Consider the following 19,340-nt stretch of genomic DNA (forward strand, 5'->3'; position numbering starts at 1 on the left):
GAGGGGAGGGAGGAAAGATAGCAAACAGAGAAGTCAGACATGAGGAAGGAAATCCTTTATGGTCCTGAAACTAAAAATGCTTTCTTTCCTTCTCTTTCTTGTGTGGGGTTTTTGTTGTTGTTGTTTTGTTTTGTTTCTTAAGGGGATAAAAGCACCTTGCTGGCAGGTGTTGGTGCTGCTGTGATGTCTGGCATCAGCCCGAGGAGCTGGCCCTAGCAGTGCAGGGACGGTAAGGTTGCCCCAGGTAAGTGATACGTCGTGCCCTGTGTGCTGCCCATTTTTGCCAGCCCACCCCAAGGCTGTGCAGGGCCTTTGTGACTTGCACATTCACTTGCCCTCCGTGCTCCTTATGGGGAGAGTCACCCTGCAAGGGGCAGCAGCTGCTGTGCTGCCACTTGGGAGCAATCTCATTAAGAATAATTAACACTGCTATAGTGTTTCATCTGTCTAAACTGCCTAATTGCCGTGCAGCTGCTCAGGGTGTCAGCAAGACAGAAAAGCCCCAGGAGGTCACAACCACTGTGCCCAGGGGTGTTGCCAGCCCCACCTTTGTGCATATGCCCCTGTTTTCAGAGACTGCCAGCAGCTGCTCAGGGGCCTCCTGCTTCAGCAAAGGAAACCCGCCTTGCTCTGTTTCTGAGGCAAAGGTAGCTGGTAGTGACCCAGCCCGGGGCCGAGCTGGGGAACCCCAGTTGAACACAGGCTACCAAACTTGTGGGTAAGTCATGGTGATAGAGGGCAGCACCAAAGAGCAGAGATGTTAGATTAGAGAAGATCACCAGGCACAGCATCACTGACGATTTCCCCCCTTTTCATCTTGCTGGCACTGGCTTCTTTCTTACAACCCTGACAGAGCTGGAGACACCGTTACTTTGCCTTCATTGTTCAGACGCTTTTAACCGATACTGAACCCATTGATAAAGATTCCTCCCGCAGGGCAGTGAATTGGGAAGCAGCAGCAAGGGGACACAACGGCAAGCACGCATTCACCAATGCCGTTACGCTGCCTGCCCCTGGAGCCGGGCTTTGCAGTGTGGCAGTGCTCTGGCTCAGCCCACACACATGCAACACCAACATGAGGACATGGGTTCCTCGGTGTGGCAGCCGTGAAGGGGAGGAAAGCGGGCTGAAGTGCCAAGGTCGCTCTAGAAATATGTCATCTCTATGAAGAGCACAACACAAATTAAAGACTGTATCATAAGATACAGATACAGTAAATGCTATTTATGATGCATGATTTATAAATATTTTCCCAACGGTTGTAATACTTATGTCTAGCAAGAAAGCTGTTTAAGAAGCTATTTAGAAGGACTGCACTAATTAGAGGATATTAAAGGATTGCGTTTCCAAGAAGCCTAGTGAGAAAGGATTGTTCTTGCTGCATTTGCTTTTTTGTATCCAAAAGACCAAGCAAAGAAGCTCAGAGAAGGGTTAGGTGGTAATCGCAGTGACCTGAGCTAGCCACAGAGGCTGATTCTGAAAGGTAGGCAAGGAGAAGCATATTGCCACGTCAGTCTGGCAACTTCTTCCGGCCAGGTATCACCTCTGGAAAATAACCGTGCCCCATCCAGGAGTGGGACCTGTTTCCTGGCAAGTTGCAGAGGTCATTTTGGAGACTGGAAGTATGAAGAACTGGAGCTTGGAGAGAAATGTACTCCAGCCCTTCTGTTTAACGTTCTTCTGGCTGGGGACACAAGGGGAGAAGAAAGTGCAGCCCATCAGAGCTTGCAGATCCCAGTGGGTGCCAGAAGCACCAGGCAATCAGCCATGCTTTGGGCCAAAGTGGGTGCTCTGCTTTTGGGTACTGATGCTGCTGTACGATAGAGAGAATCCCCAAACCCTGCCCTTCTGCTACCTAACTTCTGTAAGGTGATGAGACGTAACAGCACTAAATAACTAGACGTATACAGGGAAAAGAATTGGGGAAATAAAGATCAAAGCCCACCTCCCAACTCTGTGCTGGAAGAAGCTGAAAATTGGCAGCTGACTGCAAAAAATAAAATAACATTGCAGGATTCATTTCCTTGCAATCCATCAGTGAGCTGGTGTCGATGGCATTGATAAACTGTTAATTACGAAATCAATAGCTATGAATTTTTACAGCTGTCAGAGCACTGAGGTGAAGGGAGGCTGCCTGACCATGTCCCTGAGGGTCAGCTGGCCTAGAAGTCAGGCTTTGTGTCAACAGCCCTTCTCCAGTACTGCAGGCATGGGGTACAGGGCAGGTGTGAGAATGGACAAGGCCCACCACCTCCTCACCTAACTCTTTTCTTGCAACTTCTGGCAGGAGCAGGAGGAGCAGGACCCATTAGTACAGAATTTGCTTCACATCCCCTTGCTAGATCCTGACTTCTGTTCACTTCATGTCAGCACTAAAAGGCACTGGGGCAGGGGTGTGTGGCGGGAAATAAGGTTTAAGCAGTCTGGGACGTCCTTAAATGAACATGTGCTGTATGCTAACCTGGAGGGCTTTCCAATACACAGGTTAATCAATTTGTATTCCTGAGGAAAGAGGACCTAGGCGTGCCTAAGGAGGGACTGCTGGCTCCGAAGGGTAACAAATTCAGTCTACAGCACCCTTACCATGTCAGAAAAATGGGTGATCATATTGTTGGAACTTGCCTGCTGCTTTGGGCATTAAGGATTAATTACTCAGGTCTCTAAAATGCACTTAATAAAGACAGAGTTCGCTTGAATTATCTTTACCAGTCCCAGCAGGTGTGTCCTTGGTGCGTTACACTGAGGACTCAGATCAGCCACAGCTCTGGCAAGGTCAACCTATTGTCAGCTTCTCTAGTGAAGAGTGAGCGAGCTCCCACTTCTATTTTCATTTGTTTTAATTCTTGAATCAAAGGGTCAATATACACAGGACTGCATAGAATAGAGGAAAGTCCCTAGAAGCTGGCTTGCATAAGCAGTTACACCCAGCAAGAATAAGGGAAATTCAGGAATTTATCTATGTGGGAGGCAAGGCAGAAAGCAGGTCTAGGCAGCACAGGTGCTAATCTAAGTGCTCAGCTTTAAAACCTTGTCCCTGACACAAAGGAGCTGAAGCCTGGCCCAGAGGTAGTCTGCACTCCTCCCGTTTTGGAAATCAGCTGTTTGCATGCAAGCACATACATGCAGGCTTTGCAAGCTTACTCCATGTCAAAAATACACTAAAAAAAAATAAAATAACTTACATTAAAAGAATGTGAAGGTTACATTAGGAAAATACTTGCCCTATTTTAGCTTCCTTATGTGTGTGTTGTGAGAGGTTTTAATTACATAAAAAATAAGATCTTGTGCTTTCGTATGTTTCACTATGAATAACAAAGCAGGATGTTTGTGGATTATGCTCATACATAGCTGCACCTCCAGCTGCACTAGGAGAAACCAGTGGAGTCAGAATGGATTTTCCCATCCAGCTGAGAACATGCTTTGGCCTGTGCCTCCTGACCCTTACCTTGCTTTCTTTCCTCCACAGTGCTGGAAGCAGAACCCCAAAGCAGCTGATGAGTGCTGGCTGTTCTGCTCTGTCTTTGCTCAGTGTTTCTCCACTCCTGACCCAGGCTGTCCCATAAGGCTTACCCTGGGCTTGGTCCTGAAAGCACAGAGCAGCATCAGCAGAGGGTGCTTCTGTTGCACTGTGAAGAACTTGACAGCGCCACGGCCCAGGTCCTGCCATGTCTCCGCTCACAGCATGGGCCAGATAAATGTCCCAGTGTGACACTTACCCTGTCACCCTGTCACAACCACTACCTTAGCACTCAGGCCTCTCTGAGGAGCCCTTCTCCCTGTTTAATCCTGTGACCTTCCTGGTAGACAGGAGGCTGGTTCTTTAACAAGAGTTGATTACATCGCCAAAAGCTGCAGTCCCACAGTCAAGGGAGGCCAGCCTTGGCCATCTGCCCATCCTGGTTCAGTGGCAAAGTGAAGGCAGCAATTAGAGCTAAAAAAGCAATATATGAGAAATTGAAAAAGGGAACTAGATAGCAATTTATATGAATCAGAAGTTATGAAGTGTAGAAAATCGATAAGGGAAGTGAAGGACATCGGAGGAAAATCCACGGCTGGAAGGGCTAAGGACAATAAAGAAGTTTTATAAATATTTAAGAAACAGAAGAAAAATGACCACTTGTAAGGGGGGCTCTTTTAACCTGCAGATAATTATACTATTAATAGCAGTGCGGAGGAGACAGAAGTCCTCAGTGAATATTTTTGGCCTGTTTAGAAAAAAAAAAAAAGCGCATTATGTACCTGTGTTATATGAAGACTTCTTAGTCTCTGGTTTATGCAAGATGTCAGACATCTGTTAGGGACAAACTTCACAGAAATCAGCAGAGCTGGATAACCTGGCTTTAAGAGTTCTAAAATTGCTGGATGAGGCCCATCTAGGGCAGATTAATGATTAACAAATCTTGGTATTTTTGAGAAATTCAGGATGACTGGAAAAGTTCTAATGATGCACATATTTTCCTAGGTCTTATCTGATAATTTCCATGTTAGCCTGATGTGAACCAGGGCAAAATAAAGAAAAAAAAAAAAATACTTGTATGACGGTATTTAAGAGACATGTAGATGTGGCACTTAGGGACATGGTTTAGTGGTGCACTTGGCAGTGTTAGGTTAGTAGGGGAGTCTGTGATCTTAAAGGTCTTTTCCAACCTAAACAATTCTGTGATTCTACTGCCAGTCAACACGACACTTTGGAGAGAGGTCTTGTCAAACAAACCTGATTTCATTCTCTGATGAGATTACAAGTTTGGTTGATAAAGTTAACTGCATAGATATATTAGACCGCCTTTTATAAGGCACTTGGCTTAGCACCACAGGACATTCTCATTAAAAAATTAGCACTATGCAATATCAATAAAGCACACTTTCAATTGATTAGTAACTGGCTAGATGACAGACCTCACAGTAGCTAACAGTGGTGAATCATTCCTGAAGGAGGAGTTTTCTAGTGGAAATCCACAGGGATCAGTAAAAACCCAGATGCTACTCAACATTTTTATCAATGAGCTGTAAGTAATTTCTTTCTTTTAAGTTGCTGCTGCTAAGTATGGATGGCAAAGAGGTACAGAGTGGTGTAAAATGGTGAGGGCAAGGCAGCCTCACAGCATTCTGGACCACCTGCTTGTGTGTTGAAGTAGGTATACTGAAGAAATATATCTATAGCCAAGGAATGCAACTATGGAACAGGAACTTTATCATGTCAAGCTGTCAGGTGTAAAAGGACCTGGGGTCGTAGGACACAGCTCAGCAAAGACCAGTATCTGGAGGCTGAACTCAGGCAAACTGTTGTTAAGATATGGTGCCTTTCTTTTTTTTAAACTAAAAGAACAATTAATTGTTAGAGTCAGCTGCCACGGAAGATGTAGATTCTGCCTCTTTTAATTCCTTCAACTTCACACGGGGTGTCTTTCTGGAGGGCGGCTTTAGCTAAACACAGATATTGGACTCGCTGCTGGGCTGTAAGGGTGAATTCTGTGGCCTGCACGATGCAGTTTGGCAAGGAGACCTTATGTGAGACAGTGAGACTCAAGGGATGTAGAGGGAGCCCTCGTCACACAGTAGCGTTAGCAGCTTCCCTTTTGGAAGGGACTCCTGAGCAAATACGTGTCTGGCTTTTGTGCATGATCAGCGCAGCACACAGCACCTCTCCTGTCTCCCACAGCTTGCTGGATTGAGGGCTGCAGCCCTCCCCAGACTGAGATGGAAAGAACTGGGCTGAGGGCCCTGGCCTTTCTAATCCTCTTCACAAGAAGAAACAGAACAGACAACACAGGCTGCTGCTGGCACATCTTACCCTCCACCATCCAGAGCCACAGTCTCCCAGTTAAAAGGGGATTCAGTGTCTTCAGTGTCTGTGGTCACTGAACATCTCCAGGACAGGGCCAGGCAGCCCCAACCTGCTGTGGGGGACTGTGGGATTTGAAACTGGGACGAGGGTTTCCCTGTTTGCTGTAACTGACCAACACTACAAAGGTGGATGCAGGCATGGCCCACATCCCCTTTTCTGAACTACAGCACTGGAGTCAGCTTGCTAGTGCAGAAGGGCTCCACAGCCTTTCTTTTACTGCCAGCAACCAGCAGCCAGCCCATCCCTGCCTAGTTCCACTCCCTAACACAGGGCCAGAGCACAACTGGGGCTTTAGCAGCAGCAGCAAACCTCCTTCCTCCCTGCTCCCCAGCTTAGGTCCTGCTCTGTGGACAGAGAAGAGCTATGAGGATGTCAACACTGGCAGAGCACAGTCTTGTGCTCCTCCCAGGGCAGATAACAGCATGGGCCTTGACTCCGTGACTTGCAAGGCTGGCTGGGCCAGGGCTGTACCTGAATTGGCGAGGGCCAGAGCTTTGAGTGTCACAAACTCCTCCTTTTCCACCTTAAGCTTCTTGTAGCGGCGCACCAGTTGTAGGATGGCCAGGTAGAGCTCCAGCAGCCCCGTCAGACGAGAGTGCTCTTCATCCATGATGTAGTCCTCAGCATAGACGAGCTTGTCCTCGTACGGCAGGGAGCGGTACACAATGCCCAGGATGAGGATTTCCATCCAAGCACTCTGCAGGAGGCTCATCTGGTCCCCAAGGGAGAGGTTGGAGAACCCTGACAGGGCAAAAGACAAGCAGGGTAAAAAGGGTGTGCAGCAAAGCCTCTAGGAGCCTGGGGTCCTTTAGCTGCCCTGGGATTCAGCCCAAGCACTCTTCCCCCATTAGACCACTGCTTTCAGAAAAAACCCCAAAACCACCACCAAACTTCGTAAAGTGCCCCGTCTCTGCGGCAATCAGCACACGTGGTCCTTACCCTTCTCTCCGCTCCCACATACAGCCTCACACAGGAGTTCCGATGCTCTGACCATGTTTATGTCAACCCAAGGTTAATGAGAACCTCTTTTTGATGACCTCTGCTGCTTCTATAGCAGCAACTGTTTTGTATCACATTGTCCTGCTCGCTGTTCCTCTGTAGTTTTGTACTGCAGCCTCTTTAGTGTGCCCCAGCTGACTGAAAAGCAGAGAAGAGCTCCAGATGGCAGAAAAGAGGGCTTCTGATGGGACAGGAGGGAATGAGACAGGCCTGAATTACAGACCTCATTTTGGCCAACATGAGAAGGTCCTGCCACAACAGATCACCGAAATACATTCAAAAGTTGAATACATTTGTGAATAGAATCCTCGTCTACTCCTCATCACTCCCTGAGCGCCACACCATCAGCTTTCTGTACCTCACAGCCAACAACCCTACCCAGTGTCAAAAATACCTTTATGGTGCCATACAAATACCTAAATTGCTGCCAACCCCAGTAGCAATGAAGCCAGCATGCAGCAGTGAACCAAGTCATTCTCCTCAAACACAGAAACAGCAATCACCAGCTGGAGATAGACCCTGACAGCCCCAGAGCCCACTAGAGAAAAAGGAGAGGACAAAACACAGAAGCTTTAAGAGGGGGGAGAGAAAAAAAAAAAGTGCATGGGAAGGAAAGCTGTGTCTGTTATGTCCTCTGTACCAGGTACCTCTGTACCCTGAAGGCCAGACCATGACAGACCCTGAGAGATGGGTACTGTGCAACAGCCGTTACAGACAGGGATGCCAAGCAGACTGTGTTGGTCCCATCTAGGCAGCTTCTGCCCACCACTGACCAACAGGAACTGTGCTTTTTTGGCAGCCTCTTCCATCTAAAGGTTCCCAGGGCTGTGAGATGGGCCCTCCGGTGGTGGTGACGATTGTGCTGGGGCAATGCTCCACCAGCCTCCCCTGGCAGTTTTCTCCCCAGAAGCTTAATAAGCATCCGGGCACACCAAGAGGCTCGTGAGCTCATTAGCCTCTTGAGAGCTCATTAGCCTCTGTGCAGGAGCCTCCCAGCCCCGCTGGCTGTGTGCTAGGCTCAGCAGGACTCCTTTATCCAACAGCCCTCCCTGCTCACAGTTCTTGGCCCCACATCAGGGCCTAGGTAACCAGCCACCATGATGATCATTTGATTTCTCTTGTTATCAAGTTGGCAATTAACAAAAGAGGTGATGATTGCTATATTGACTGAGTGTGGGTTCTCTTTTTTCTATCTGCACTATCTCGGCTGGGGAAGGGAAGGCAGAAGAGTGGGTTAGTGGTATTTATTTATCACTACGCCATGTTTTGTGTTCGTGTTGCCAGGGGAAGCAAAGGGTGATAATGGCCTGGCAGCCCTTGGACATCCAATTTCCCTTATCAGGCCACTGAATAGAAAAGAGGCCCCAGGCCACATTAATTAACAGATACCAATCAGCTGTCACGTGTTGTGTGTGCAAAGTCTGAGGGGAGCAGTGGGTGGGAGGGAAGAATCAATAAACCATTGGGGAGGAGTGCCAGAGGGAACAGCTAAAGACGAGTGTTGGCTACTAGGGAGAAGAGCTGCACATCCAGCTGCATGACTGTGAGATTGATTCCTGCACAGCACAGCCTGTGCTCCATACAGCCCTGCACCTGGTGAATCCCATCCCTTGCTCAGGCCGCGAGTACTTCAGGGTGTTCCATCCTTTGCCTCACCCTTCTGCCCCTTACCTCCTGCAGCTGGTACTGTGCTGCTCCTGAATGCAGCCCTTCTGACCGAGTCCAAGCGCAGGCTGATGCAGCTTGGGATCCTGTCTCCCTGAGTCTGCTTGCTTCCCAGGGAACTGAAGAGGTGAGCCCTGAGACAGGGGTAACAGTGCTGTGCACAGCCACGGTCACAGTCTCTAGCACCTGGAATCTCTCCTTTGGTTCCCCCCTCTCCCAGAACTGACCACAGAGAACAGCCCAGCATTTAGGCTGCTGCCTTAAGTCCAGTTTCTGGGTCAGTCATGGGGCCTTTCTGCATCTTCATTCCCCATCTGGATTACAAAAGGGGTTATGCCATCACCTCACTGCAGTCTGCCAATGAAATCTGTTACAGATTGAGAAACAGTCATGTAGTAGAGTGAGAGGATCCAGGACAGACATAGCTCACCCTTTTCTGCTAGATAACAAAGTAGAAGAATTGACTTAACCCTAGCAGCAGCCTGTACGTCCCACATCTCTTGTTAATCACCCTTTCCCAGAGGCAGTTATGGCAGGTGGGAGCACGAGAGAGACCACGCTTTACCTTGTGCCAAGAACAGAAGAGCCGGCTGCAATTGCCCTACCCACCTGGGAAAGCCCCTTGCCAGAAGCACTCCCAGGTAGCCAACTCCAGCTCTGACAGGTGGGCATGAGGGAGGGAGTGCTGCAGTGCCAAGCCTGGACTTGGAACGTCTGACAGAATCAGGACCCCTTTCCTCCAGTGTTTACACATGTAGAATGCGAGGGCTGGAGGACTGTGCCTGTGTCACCACAGTCTGCACAGATGTCATGTTTAACCCCAGCTGGCAACTAAGTACCACGCAGCTGCTTGCTGACTCCCCGACCTGGCCCCTGCAGTGGGATGGGGAGGACAGTTGGGGAAAAAGGTAAATCCTGTGAGTTAAGAACAATTTAATAATTGAAATAATATATAATAATAATAACAATTGTAATGAAGAGGAGAAAGGAATAAAACCCAAGGGGAAAAAAACCCAAGTGATGCACAATACAACTGCAGACAATGTCCCGCCAGTCCCCGAGGAGCAATCAGCAGCCCCCAGCCAACTGCCCCCAGTTAATATACCGAGCACAATGCTCTATGGTATGGAATATCCCTCTGGCTACTTTGGGTCAGCTGTCCTCTCTGTGTTCTTGTGCTCTCCAACCTCCTAGTGGCAAGGCCTGGAAAGCTTAAGTCCTGGACTTAGTACAAACATTACTTAACAACAACTAAAAACATCAGTGTGTCACCAACATTATTCTCATACTAAATCCAAAACACAGCACCGTACTAGTTACTGAGAAGAAAACTAACTCTATCCCAGCCAAATCCAGGACAACAGGAAAGGGAAAATCATATAACCCAGGGTTTCCCATGCAGGTAGCATTTGCTCCCATGAGATCAGAAAAGGTAAATGCTAATTTCACCTGGCCAAAATCACAGGCTTGCTATTATAGGTTTGTAACACCGGAGAACCTCTAGTTGTGAAATTCAACTGCCTTGTCATCTTACAGTTCCTGGGAATTGCTAGAGCCCCGCTCTTTTGCATTCCTGAGCTGTCTGATGGCACAGCATCCATAAAGTGCCCTTAGTGATCTGTTTCTTGCTGCTTTTCTCAGGTCTGATCCTGAAAGGTGCTGAATGCTCCGCTGCCATCCCTAGGGTACCAAAAGAGGAGCCTCTGTCTCCAGCACAGAGCTGCATGCGTGTTTCCCTCCTTTCCAAATGCAGGTTGAGAAAAGCTGCTTTATTTTCAACAGCTGATGTGACATTCAGGTTTCTTTTTTTGTGATTTTTTTTAAAAAATATTTATTTCATTGGTTTGGCAGTGGGAGCTCCCAGAATTTTTTTTTTAAAAAAGTCACATAATTTGTGGCAAGTGGAGTTCATAATCTGTTAATTTATTATCATTTCTGTCATCCTGGAGGGCCATTAACAGAGGTAATAAAGGGAGATGTAATTATAGGATCTGAGGCCACTCCAGACACAGCTGCTGTCACTCCACTTGCCATATTTCATTCTGTGCTAGTACTATCGTCTTCCTAGTGAAAGCAGCACAACAGCTACCCTGGGAGAGCCTTCATCGTCACCCCTCGAGAGAAGTCTTGACTCCCTGCATCACACACGAAGAAAAGGCTGATGCTGTTCAAAGACAATTAGCACCGGGGAGAGGAAGAGTAGGGGGCGGGGGGGCACTCATACTGAAGGAGACAACTTCACATTGGTTAAGACCAGCTTTTGAGCTAATGGCTAATAAGGCTATTGAGCTAATAAAATTTGCTAAACACCATTAAATCACGCTTTCCTGTTATCATAGGAAAGTGTCTTTAAGCTTACCTGATTTTATTTGCTAACACTGTGGGGCAGAAGTTTGTACCAACACCTGGGGCATGGATAATCTAGACACCTGGCAGCCTCCTGGCCCTGCCCTGCTCTGCCCCCTTGCTGCCTAACTCAGTATGTTTCATACTTGTTTCGGAACTACAGGGTATTTTGTTCCATTTTTATGAACTGTCTCTTATTATGTTGGTTTCTTGGTACTGCTCCCTTGTGTAATGATCCCTGAGCTCTCTCCTGTGCACACAGTCCTGTTATAATACTGCTGCTGGTCTGCACCGTGCCAGGCTGATGGCTGTTACCATGTTGCAGGGCCTTTGACGGGAAAGGAAAACACACAGAGAAAACTTAGATGATGGCAGGTACGTCTTCCCTTTCAGAAAGGAGAGGAAGAGCCCCTTCCGCAGTGCGGGGATCACCTCTACTACACTCCTGTTCTGGGATAATATCGCCATGGCAGGCTGGAAAACTAGGAACTTGGAGCTGAGCATCCCACACTCATCCCACAGCCACGAGCTAGGGAACTACGGCAGGGCGCCCCGTGCAAAGGGAAATAGCCAAGGTTAGAACATACAGTGGCACCACACTGGACAGCCGTAGCAGCTAATTGCATTGCATTAAAATCATTCCCATTAACACCCCAAGTACTGGGTTAGTAGAGCAATCCAGGCTGAGTTCCCTAATCACCACTGTAACTCCATTTATGATGAATCAGCCCCAGATGGATAATCCCTCCAGATATGCAGATCTCGTGTAAGAAGGGCATCACTGGGATTAACCTCTACTCAGAAATACTGTCCTGAAAAAGTTTCTCCAGGCTTCCATAGTCCCACCACGTAACAGTCCATATTCCATATAACCCAGGAAACCACTAACCCTTGAGTTCCAGGAGAAATACTCCCTCTGAAAAACGAGGAACAGCCACCACAAAGCCACAAGAGGAGCTACAAAGAGAAACAAAATACATGGGAGAACTAAGCTGCCTGATCACTTGTGCTTAGATACCTCACCAAACAAGGAAGAACTTAAAGCCAAGAAGCAAAGCAAAAGAATACAGAGCCATGCCGTGGATGATACAATGTGCAAATATCTTATGGCTGAGCATCAGATATTCTCCTGACACAAGGCAGGCAGAAGGAGACAGCTGTAGTGAGCTGTTCATAGTGAGCATCTGAAACAGTCTTTGGAAAGCATCTGTGCAAACCCCAAGGACATACCGTAAGTTCCCTCTAACCATCTCTACACCCAAATCTAACCTACCTTTTTTGGCAGGGGCTAGGGAAAACTAGAGAGTCGGTGCATTTTCCCTTCCCAGTCCAAATCTTTGTCCTCAGAACCCCCTTGAGGGCCATGTCTGCTCCTTCAGCCTGGCTCTATCCTACCTGCAGGTGAGAGACACTTGCTATGTCCCTCAATCACACAGGCACTCACCAGATATAGTCAGTGAGCCTTCTGAGGCCAGTCAGATCGCTAATAAGTTGTCCTCATTATTTGTCAGCACAGAAGCCTCGAGATTCACTGACAGTAGTGAGTATGCCCTCTATCGCAATGGAATATGTTCTGTGGTGAATCCAGTATGACAAAAGCTCTCCCGAGGCCGGGTGAGAATGCCTGTTACAGACAGGGTGGGTACCTGCCTTCCTTTCATTACCAGTAAACTCCAGTCACTGCCATAAGATTTACTCATCTATAAACACAACAGACCTAGGCCATGCTGATGTAGTGCAACATCACTGAAGTCTGCTGTACCACCCCAAGGGCTGTTTCCCAAGTGCTTTTGCTGTGCCACTTGATGCCAGGCACAACCGAGAACTTTATCACAGTTCAAAGTCTTCTGCATAATCCCAGGGCACATGCATATATAGGCATCAATGTATGCACCTACACCACAGGCTATATTGGAGTTTGTTACCAATGAGAGCTCATCACAAGCAGTCTTCTGTGACAGCAATTTCTACCCATCACTATACGTAAAAATCCTGGTTGAAGGCAGAACTGATAAGCACAGCGATAAATAATAGCTCCCTTTGCTGTTCATGCGTACGCCCTTGTAACTCCCCGTTTACCTGGGATGTGCTTTGCCCAGCCAATGATCACGACCAGTTCCCTGTCTGCCAGGTCACAGAGGGTTGTCAGGGCTTTGATGTCACTCTCCGGCATGGTTGGATCAGGCATGGCATAAATCTTCTCTGGCTCAGCCACCAGCAAGTGGGAGACGATCTTAGTCACTGCACATTTCAAAGGAGAAGTTGTTGTGGGATCTCTCATAACGTAAGGTGTCATAACAGCCCTTTCTAGAAGGACCTTTGGGGGATCAGACACGACTGACTTTAATGCCTAGAGGACCTCAGGAATGGGTTTGGTCACAACAGGAGACTACGCTGCAGCTACACAAGCTGTAGTGATCTGCCTGCGCAGAACCAGCTCTGTACAGGGATGACAAAAGTAGGAAGCGACTGTAAGGTTGTCAGCCATTGTCTCAGGTATGTCCAGTAAGGGCAGGAGGAGGCAGGAATAATCAGTTGGTGGAATGTGGAAAAGTTTAGAGAACTATGGGGAGTATGGAAGACAGAAATCAGCGTGGGACCAGTTTTGTTCACATAGCTTGGATACAGGAAAAGATCAGAATATCACTAAATGGATTTCCATAATCTTCTAGAAAAGGTCTGGTATTTAAACCCTAGGTACAATGAATACAGCACTAGGCTGTGCCTTGCTGTACCTGATCTACCTCTGCACTATGATCATAAGGAAAAAATCCTAGTGCTGGCAACTGATACGGGAATCAAGTGACAGCTGCTCTACTGTACATTTTGGGAGACTAATAAAAAGAAACTTAGTGGTTGCTCAACAGGCCACAATTCAAGACCAATACGTACGTGGCTTTTTAGCTGGGGGAGGGATCTGTAAGCTCAGATAAGTGCTACTCTCAGAATCAAGTCTCCTCTTGTATTTCTGACGGCCTCCACGGACTCGATCCAGACGAACACCTGCAGGTAAACCAAGATAAATCCTCATGATTCTGTAGTGCCACAGGGAACCTTGACATGCAGATGCTAAGATTTGCTAAGTAAGACATTCCCCACACTCCAGGGAGCTTCCCTCTCCCAAACACTTGAGCTCTCAGCTGAACCCAGCAGTCCCAATAATACCAGCTAGACTGCCTCCAGCTCTAACCATGCCGCTGTGAGCTTTTCTTTTATTCAAAACATTAATGAAGACAGAAATTAACCCGTTCCAACTCTTGAATCATCATCAATCTGATGGCAAATGAAAAGCTTCAGACCTCAATGCCCTCTAGATGATCTTGCTTTTAAAAAGAAAGACTTTAAATGTCAATCAAACCTGCAGTTATAAAAATAAGCTTTTAGATTGTTCCTAAAAATGAGAAGTTAAATGTTCTGTGACCTCTCGCTGTTTGTATTTGAAAAAAGTGACCTATAGCAAATAGATTATGAACTGTGAATTCAACAAAGATGTTTCAGCCTTGATCAAGTAAAGCAACTGTAATAAAAGTAGAACACAAATAAATGGAAACAACCTCTACTACAATAAAGCAATGATAAAGCTGAAGTAGGGAGACACTGAAGAATTTGCTGCAGCTCTGTCAAAACACAGTCAATCAAACTGCAAATAGTGCATTGAAAACAGCTCCCAGTGACTGGGAAGCACCAGTGACTGTCACCATGCAAAAAACCATAGCAGCATCAACAGACCAGGAACAGCAGCTGAATTGCTGTATTAGTAAAAAATACAATGTTAAAACCAAATTGTGATAAAAGCCATAGATTTTTGTCCAATTGTCAGTTATTTCTGGCCAGCCACATTGTCTCTAGTAATCAGTTCCTGTGAAACTGAAGTAACTCAGTCTTTCTGGGAGAAACAGCTATCGCAAAAAAAAAAAAAAAATTCAATGTAAATGTAGGAGCATTCAAACAGAATACAAATTTGAATTTACACTATACAAGCACTTCCTTAGAAACACATGAGCTTATTTAGTCTGATCACAGGAACCAATTATGTGATACACTTACTAATCACATTGAGCCATTAATATTTTGCAATCAATCCACTACATAAACATAAACAACTAAAAGCAAACACTCCAGGTCAGTTTTGAAGTGATGCTTTTTGAACAACTTGTACACCTGAAAAACCCGTCAGTCTGCTGACAAATATTCTACCCTAGGAAGAAGCACATGTCTGTCACACTGTGCATTTCAATGCCACGTTTGCTTACTGTGTCATGTAACAGAGTGTAATGCCCACACCAGCTCCACATGAAACCCTTACTTGCCCCAACACCTAGATCCTGACACTCCTCGTGGCTGGAGCACCCAAACCAGCTTGACAGACAGACAATACCAACAGCCCCCCAGCAGCAAGAATAAGCAACACCAACCAGGCCCACAGCACTCGGTTACAGTTACACGTCTGACAGCAAAATCTCTGTGACAGTAGCAACACCCACCTGGAGGTCCAGGGGGCATTACCTGTAAGCCATGGTGTGTGGCGACAGAGTCTCATAGGCATGATATTACTAATGCTATATAGCTACTTCCTTTTAAAAGTCCTGCTGCTCCTGTTGAGCAGAAGCAGGAATGAGCAGGCCTGGAGGTCTCCAGAGCAAAGGAATTGCTGTTTCAAGTGGCTGCTGTGGGAGGACGGCAGATACTGAAGATGTAAAGACATGAAGCTGAATAGGTGAACTCAGATCACAGAGTAATTTCCTGCCCCATTTTCTTTTCTGACTCTATGTGGAGAATTCACTGACATCCCTAAGCATAAGTACCACCTTTCTCCTCCATTACACGGTAGTGTTTCTAAAAATGCTGCCCATTGCTTCTTTTACCTCCATTCTCAGCAGCAGGTAGCCTGTGGGCAAGACTCCTTCCTGGGAGCCCCAACATGTTCCAGAGAGTGATTCCAGAAAGGGCAGCCAGGGAATTGCAAACCTGAGATTATCTGGAGAGATCCCTGAGGAACAGCACTAATAAAGTCCTGGATGAAGCAGGAAACTTTGATTTTCACCTACTATTTCTTTCCCTTTATCAATGTGCCCTGGTTTCTGAAGAAAGATGATGTCTATTCCATGATCTGCTGAATGAACAGCACCTACCTATAAGCCAGGAGAGGAGGGAGAGACACAAATTTCAGGAACTGCCAGTAAACAAAGGAACTAGATGTGAAAATTCAAAGGGTCGGGAATACACTATTTAAAGGTCATGAAGGAATCCAGAACAGGCTGCAGGACTTCAGGCCTGAATCTCAGCTCCACAGGACCCTTGCATAAGCAGAGTCACAGAGGGGTCCATTCCCTCACGCCAGCGGGCAGGAGGATGCAGTGCTGCAGAGAGATGCCATTCTCAGCCCAGGAGAAGACAACACACAGCCCTCCAGGACGCTTTCACCATGCAGTTTGATAAGCATCAGGGAGGGTGGTCTGGGAGGGGTAAGGAAGAAATGGGGGAAGGAGCTCATTCCCTTCTCCCAAGGAGAAGCTCCAGTGCTTGGCAGAGGGATGGCTGCACAGGTTGCAGCAGTATTAGGGACCCTCAATCAGATTATAAGGACACAAAAGACTTAAGTGCATTAAAAAAAGATGAGAGACACACTGAGAGATTTACCCTCCATCCCTCCTTCTGTCGCTGAGTAGATAGAGGTCTGTTTGCCCAAGGACTTTGGCTTGTTAATTTTGAACAAGTGTTTGTCCTCTTGTTCCCCATCCTGTGTGACACTCCTTGAGGCAAATGTTTTCAATCAGCATTTGCAGAGCCACTACTGTACCCTGTTGTCACCGCTCCAGCCACAGAGCCAGTGAATAGGCTGACCCTTGCATAGCACATCCCAGAGCCAGTTGCTGAGTGCAGCGAGCTGCAGGTGCTACAGCAAACAAAAGCGTTTCAACCCCCTAAGTCCCTGCCGTTGACACTCCAGACATCAGCATCATGGCAAAATCCCTTCCCCAAAGATCTGACAGCCTAATAGGTCACGCCTAGATGGAGGGAAAGGGCATAGCCAAAAATCAGGACGCGGTACTGAGCTGTGATATTCAGGTGCCTTGTTAATGCCTGCTGTTCTGCTTTGGTTTCCTCGGTGGCTGGTTTTAAGATAGGCAGGCTGGTTACAGTGCAGCTCTGAAAGGGACACTAAAGGACATTAAAATGGAATGGGGAGGTGCAGTGGGTGAGCTCAGAGAAGCAGCATGAAGGAAAGCACTGAGCAGAGAAGAAATGAAGGGGAATGTAAACTGAGATATGAATGGAAGTGAGAGAGTGTGAGGAGAAGGGAGATCAAAGAAAGAGGGCTGGAGCAAGCCTGAGTGGCACACCCACTGTAATCCCAAGGGCAGATTTCACACCAAATATGCAGCCACCTGAACTTCTAACTGCAAGGTGCAGTGGCCACTTACGAGATGCAGCTGGTCTGTACTGACAACTCTTACATAGGATTTGGTGCCAACAGCCTGACAACAAGACAGCAGCAAGAGAAAGCGGTTGCCTTCCAGCTTCTGCACAAATCCATTTCTCGCATGGGCCACAACTGGCCAGTTCCCAGGAGAGAAGGCACTTGTCCTACAAAACCGGCACCACCGTAGGCACTCTTGGACCCCCCGCCTCGATAGTATCAGCAAGGAAGGGCTGCTAGAGCAGTAAAGAAGGGAGGGCTTACATACATAATGTGAGATGCAACGGTACAGGGCAAAGTTTGGGAAGTATCACCCCTTCATAACTTACCTTTCTGACAGCTGCTTCTTCGCAAATGAAGCCTATCTGTGCCGGGACATCCTCTCTCCTCCCACTCCTGCGTTGCAAGGAAGTGCTGCTGTTCACTGAATCTTGAATCTCGTTACCTTTTGAGGGACCCTGCATAAGGTTCCTGGCACCATCTGACCTGCATAGAGCTGACCCTGGTGTCCGCCACAGGGACTGAGTCCCAGCCCCCCGGCAGGATGCTCTCAGCTCCCCAGCCTGAGCCCCCTCTGACCTGACAGGGAGGACCGCAGGGCCAGGCCTTGTGCAGGAATTTTCGGCTCAGCCTCCTGCTTGGGGTAGGGCTGTCAGTTTTCTAAGCGTCCTGTGGGTGCCACTCGTGTTCCAAGCGCTCTTGCAGAGAGGTCTGTGCCAGCACCAAGCCTCTGCAGTGGGAGAGCTGATCTGCTGATCTGTTCAAGCTCCCTGCATTTCTCTGACATGCCCCTTGGAGAGACGTCTGCCCGACAACTTTGGGATCAGATGTCCCCTTGCTGACTTGATAACATCAGGCTTTGGGTTTTTTTTCTTAATGGAAGTAAAATAATTCCAGCTTTTTTTAAAAGCTGGACCCAAGCCGAGTCTGTCGGAAGTAAAAATAGCCGAGTATGCAGAGGCGACAGCACACGGAGTCAGGTTTAGTTTCTCTTTTATTTTCTGGGGACTAAAAATACTCTTAAAAGCTCTGTGAAGCTAAGCCCTGGCCAGTGGGAAATGCAGTCTAGGCCCAATATCAGCTGTCGAGTCAAATTACTAGCCTCACCTCACCTGCCACTGAGTCTTATCACATGCCCATGAACTGATAGGAACAGAAATCTCTATCTTGCCAGCAAAGCTAACGGAGGAGCCAAGCTACAGGGTTTGCACAGTACAGTATGTGTCTAGACCAAGAAGGACACAACCAAAGGGAACACAGGGCAAGTGCTGGCCAGGGAGCAATGCCCACAGGGCTGCTTCTGCTGAGCTTCCCTGATACACCAGTCAAGTCCTGTGCCTGCTGTCCACCTAATCCTTGAGCTGCAGTTTGTGCATCAATGCAGCCTGCTTGTCCTCCCTGGGTCGGAGCTGTGGTGGTGCTCTGTAGCTAACAGAGATGCCCCTGTCCCCAGGAGCTGCGGTCTAAAGTACATGAATTGGCATGGCCCAAGGAAGCTGGAAGGTGTAGGTGAAGAGCAGAGAAGAAAGAGAGAAGGGTAGTGCCCAAGGTGTCTCCTACAGAATTTCCTTCTCCATTTTTGCTCTGAACTTCAGGAGAGGCAACAGGATGTGGCGATGGGATGAGTGGGCCAGGAGGAAGCCTATCAAGGAAACAGCAGCGGTGACAAATGGAAGTTAGGCTTGCCAAGACGGGGAAGGAAACAGACCATAGGGAAAGGCATCTCTGTTCAATGAGAGTGGAGAGACTGCAACCTGACTAGGCTCTCTTTTGTTATAACGCAGAGATTCCAGCATGGGAAGGGGAAAAGACCCCTTTGCACCATTAGGATCTTATACTGCTGCGAAAAGAGGCCAGCCCCTGGAAAATCTGCTGGTAGATGACTGGTGCAATTACCCAACTCATTTGAAACACAGGAAAGCAACTTGAGGGGTGCAGCTCAGCAAGCCTGGGAAAGACACTTGCAATGGAGGGTGGAAAACTAACCTGGGGAGGGGGACAGTGGAGCTGAAAAATCCATCTCCTGCGTTACCAGGGCCTACAGAAAGATTAGATCTGTTCAAG

General features: G+C 47.6%; 2 protein-coding genes across 12 annotated transcripts in view; one reads left to right on the forward strand and one right to left on the reverse strand.

The window, feature by feature from the left end:
• The window catches only part of ANGEL1 (angel homolog 1), a gene marked incomplete at its 3' end in the record, with an annotated part of 174,234 nt that extends 168,023 nt beyond the window's left edge, over window positions 1-6,211 (forward strand). Inside the window, exons 13-14 of one of the 5 annotated variants that reach the window (XR_013929528.1) lie at window positions 143-244; window positions 937-6,211. Coding sequence is in view for 1 of the 5 variants with exons in the window: in XM_080395982.1 (XP_080252108.1) it covers window positions 143-149 (7 nt within the window). Of the gene's footprint in view, window positions 1-142 lie in introns of all 5 variants that reach the window. The other 4 variants (XR_013929529.1, XR_013929530.1, XM_080395982.1 and 1 more) reach the window with 4 other exon arrangements.
• ESRRB (estrogen related receptor beta) overlaps window positions 1-19,340 on the reverse strand; it is a 131,715-nt gene that overhangs the window by 488 nt on the left and 111,887 nt on the right. For all 7 annotated transcript variants that reach the window (XM_080396001.1, XM_080395997.1, XM_080395995.1 and 4 more), the window contains 3 exons: window positions 13,748-13,858; window positions 12,935-13,096; window positions 6,317-6,586 (listed from right to left, as the gene is read on the reverse strand). In XM_080396001.1, coding sequence (XP_080252127.1) covers window positions 6,317-6,586; window positions 12,935-13,096; window positions 13,748-13,858 — 543 coding nt within the window. The remainder of the gene's footprint in view (window positions 1-6,316; window positions 6,587-12,934; window positions 13,097-13,747; window positions 13,859-19,340) is intronic.

This window comes from Falco punctatus, assembly GCF_963210335.1.
Source record: "Falco punctatus genome assembly, chromosome: 7".
In the NCBI taxonomy this organism is placed as follows: Eukaryota; Metazoa; Chordata; class Aves; order Falconiformes; family Falconidae; genus Falco; species Falco punctatus.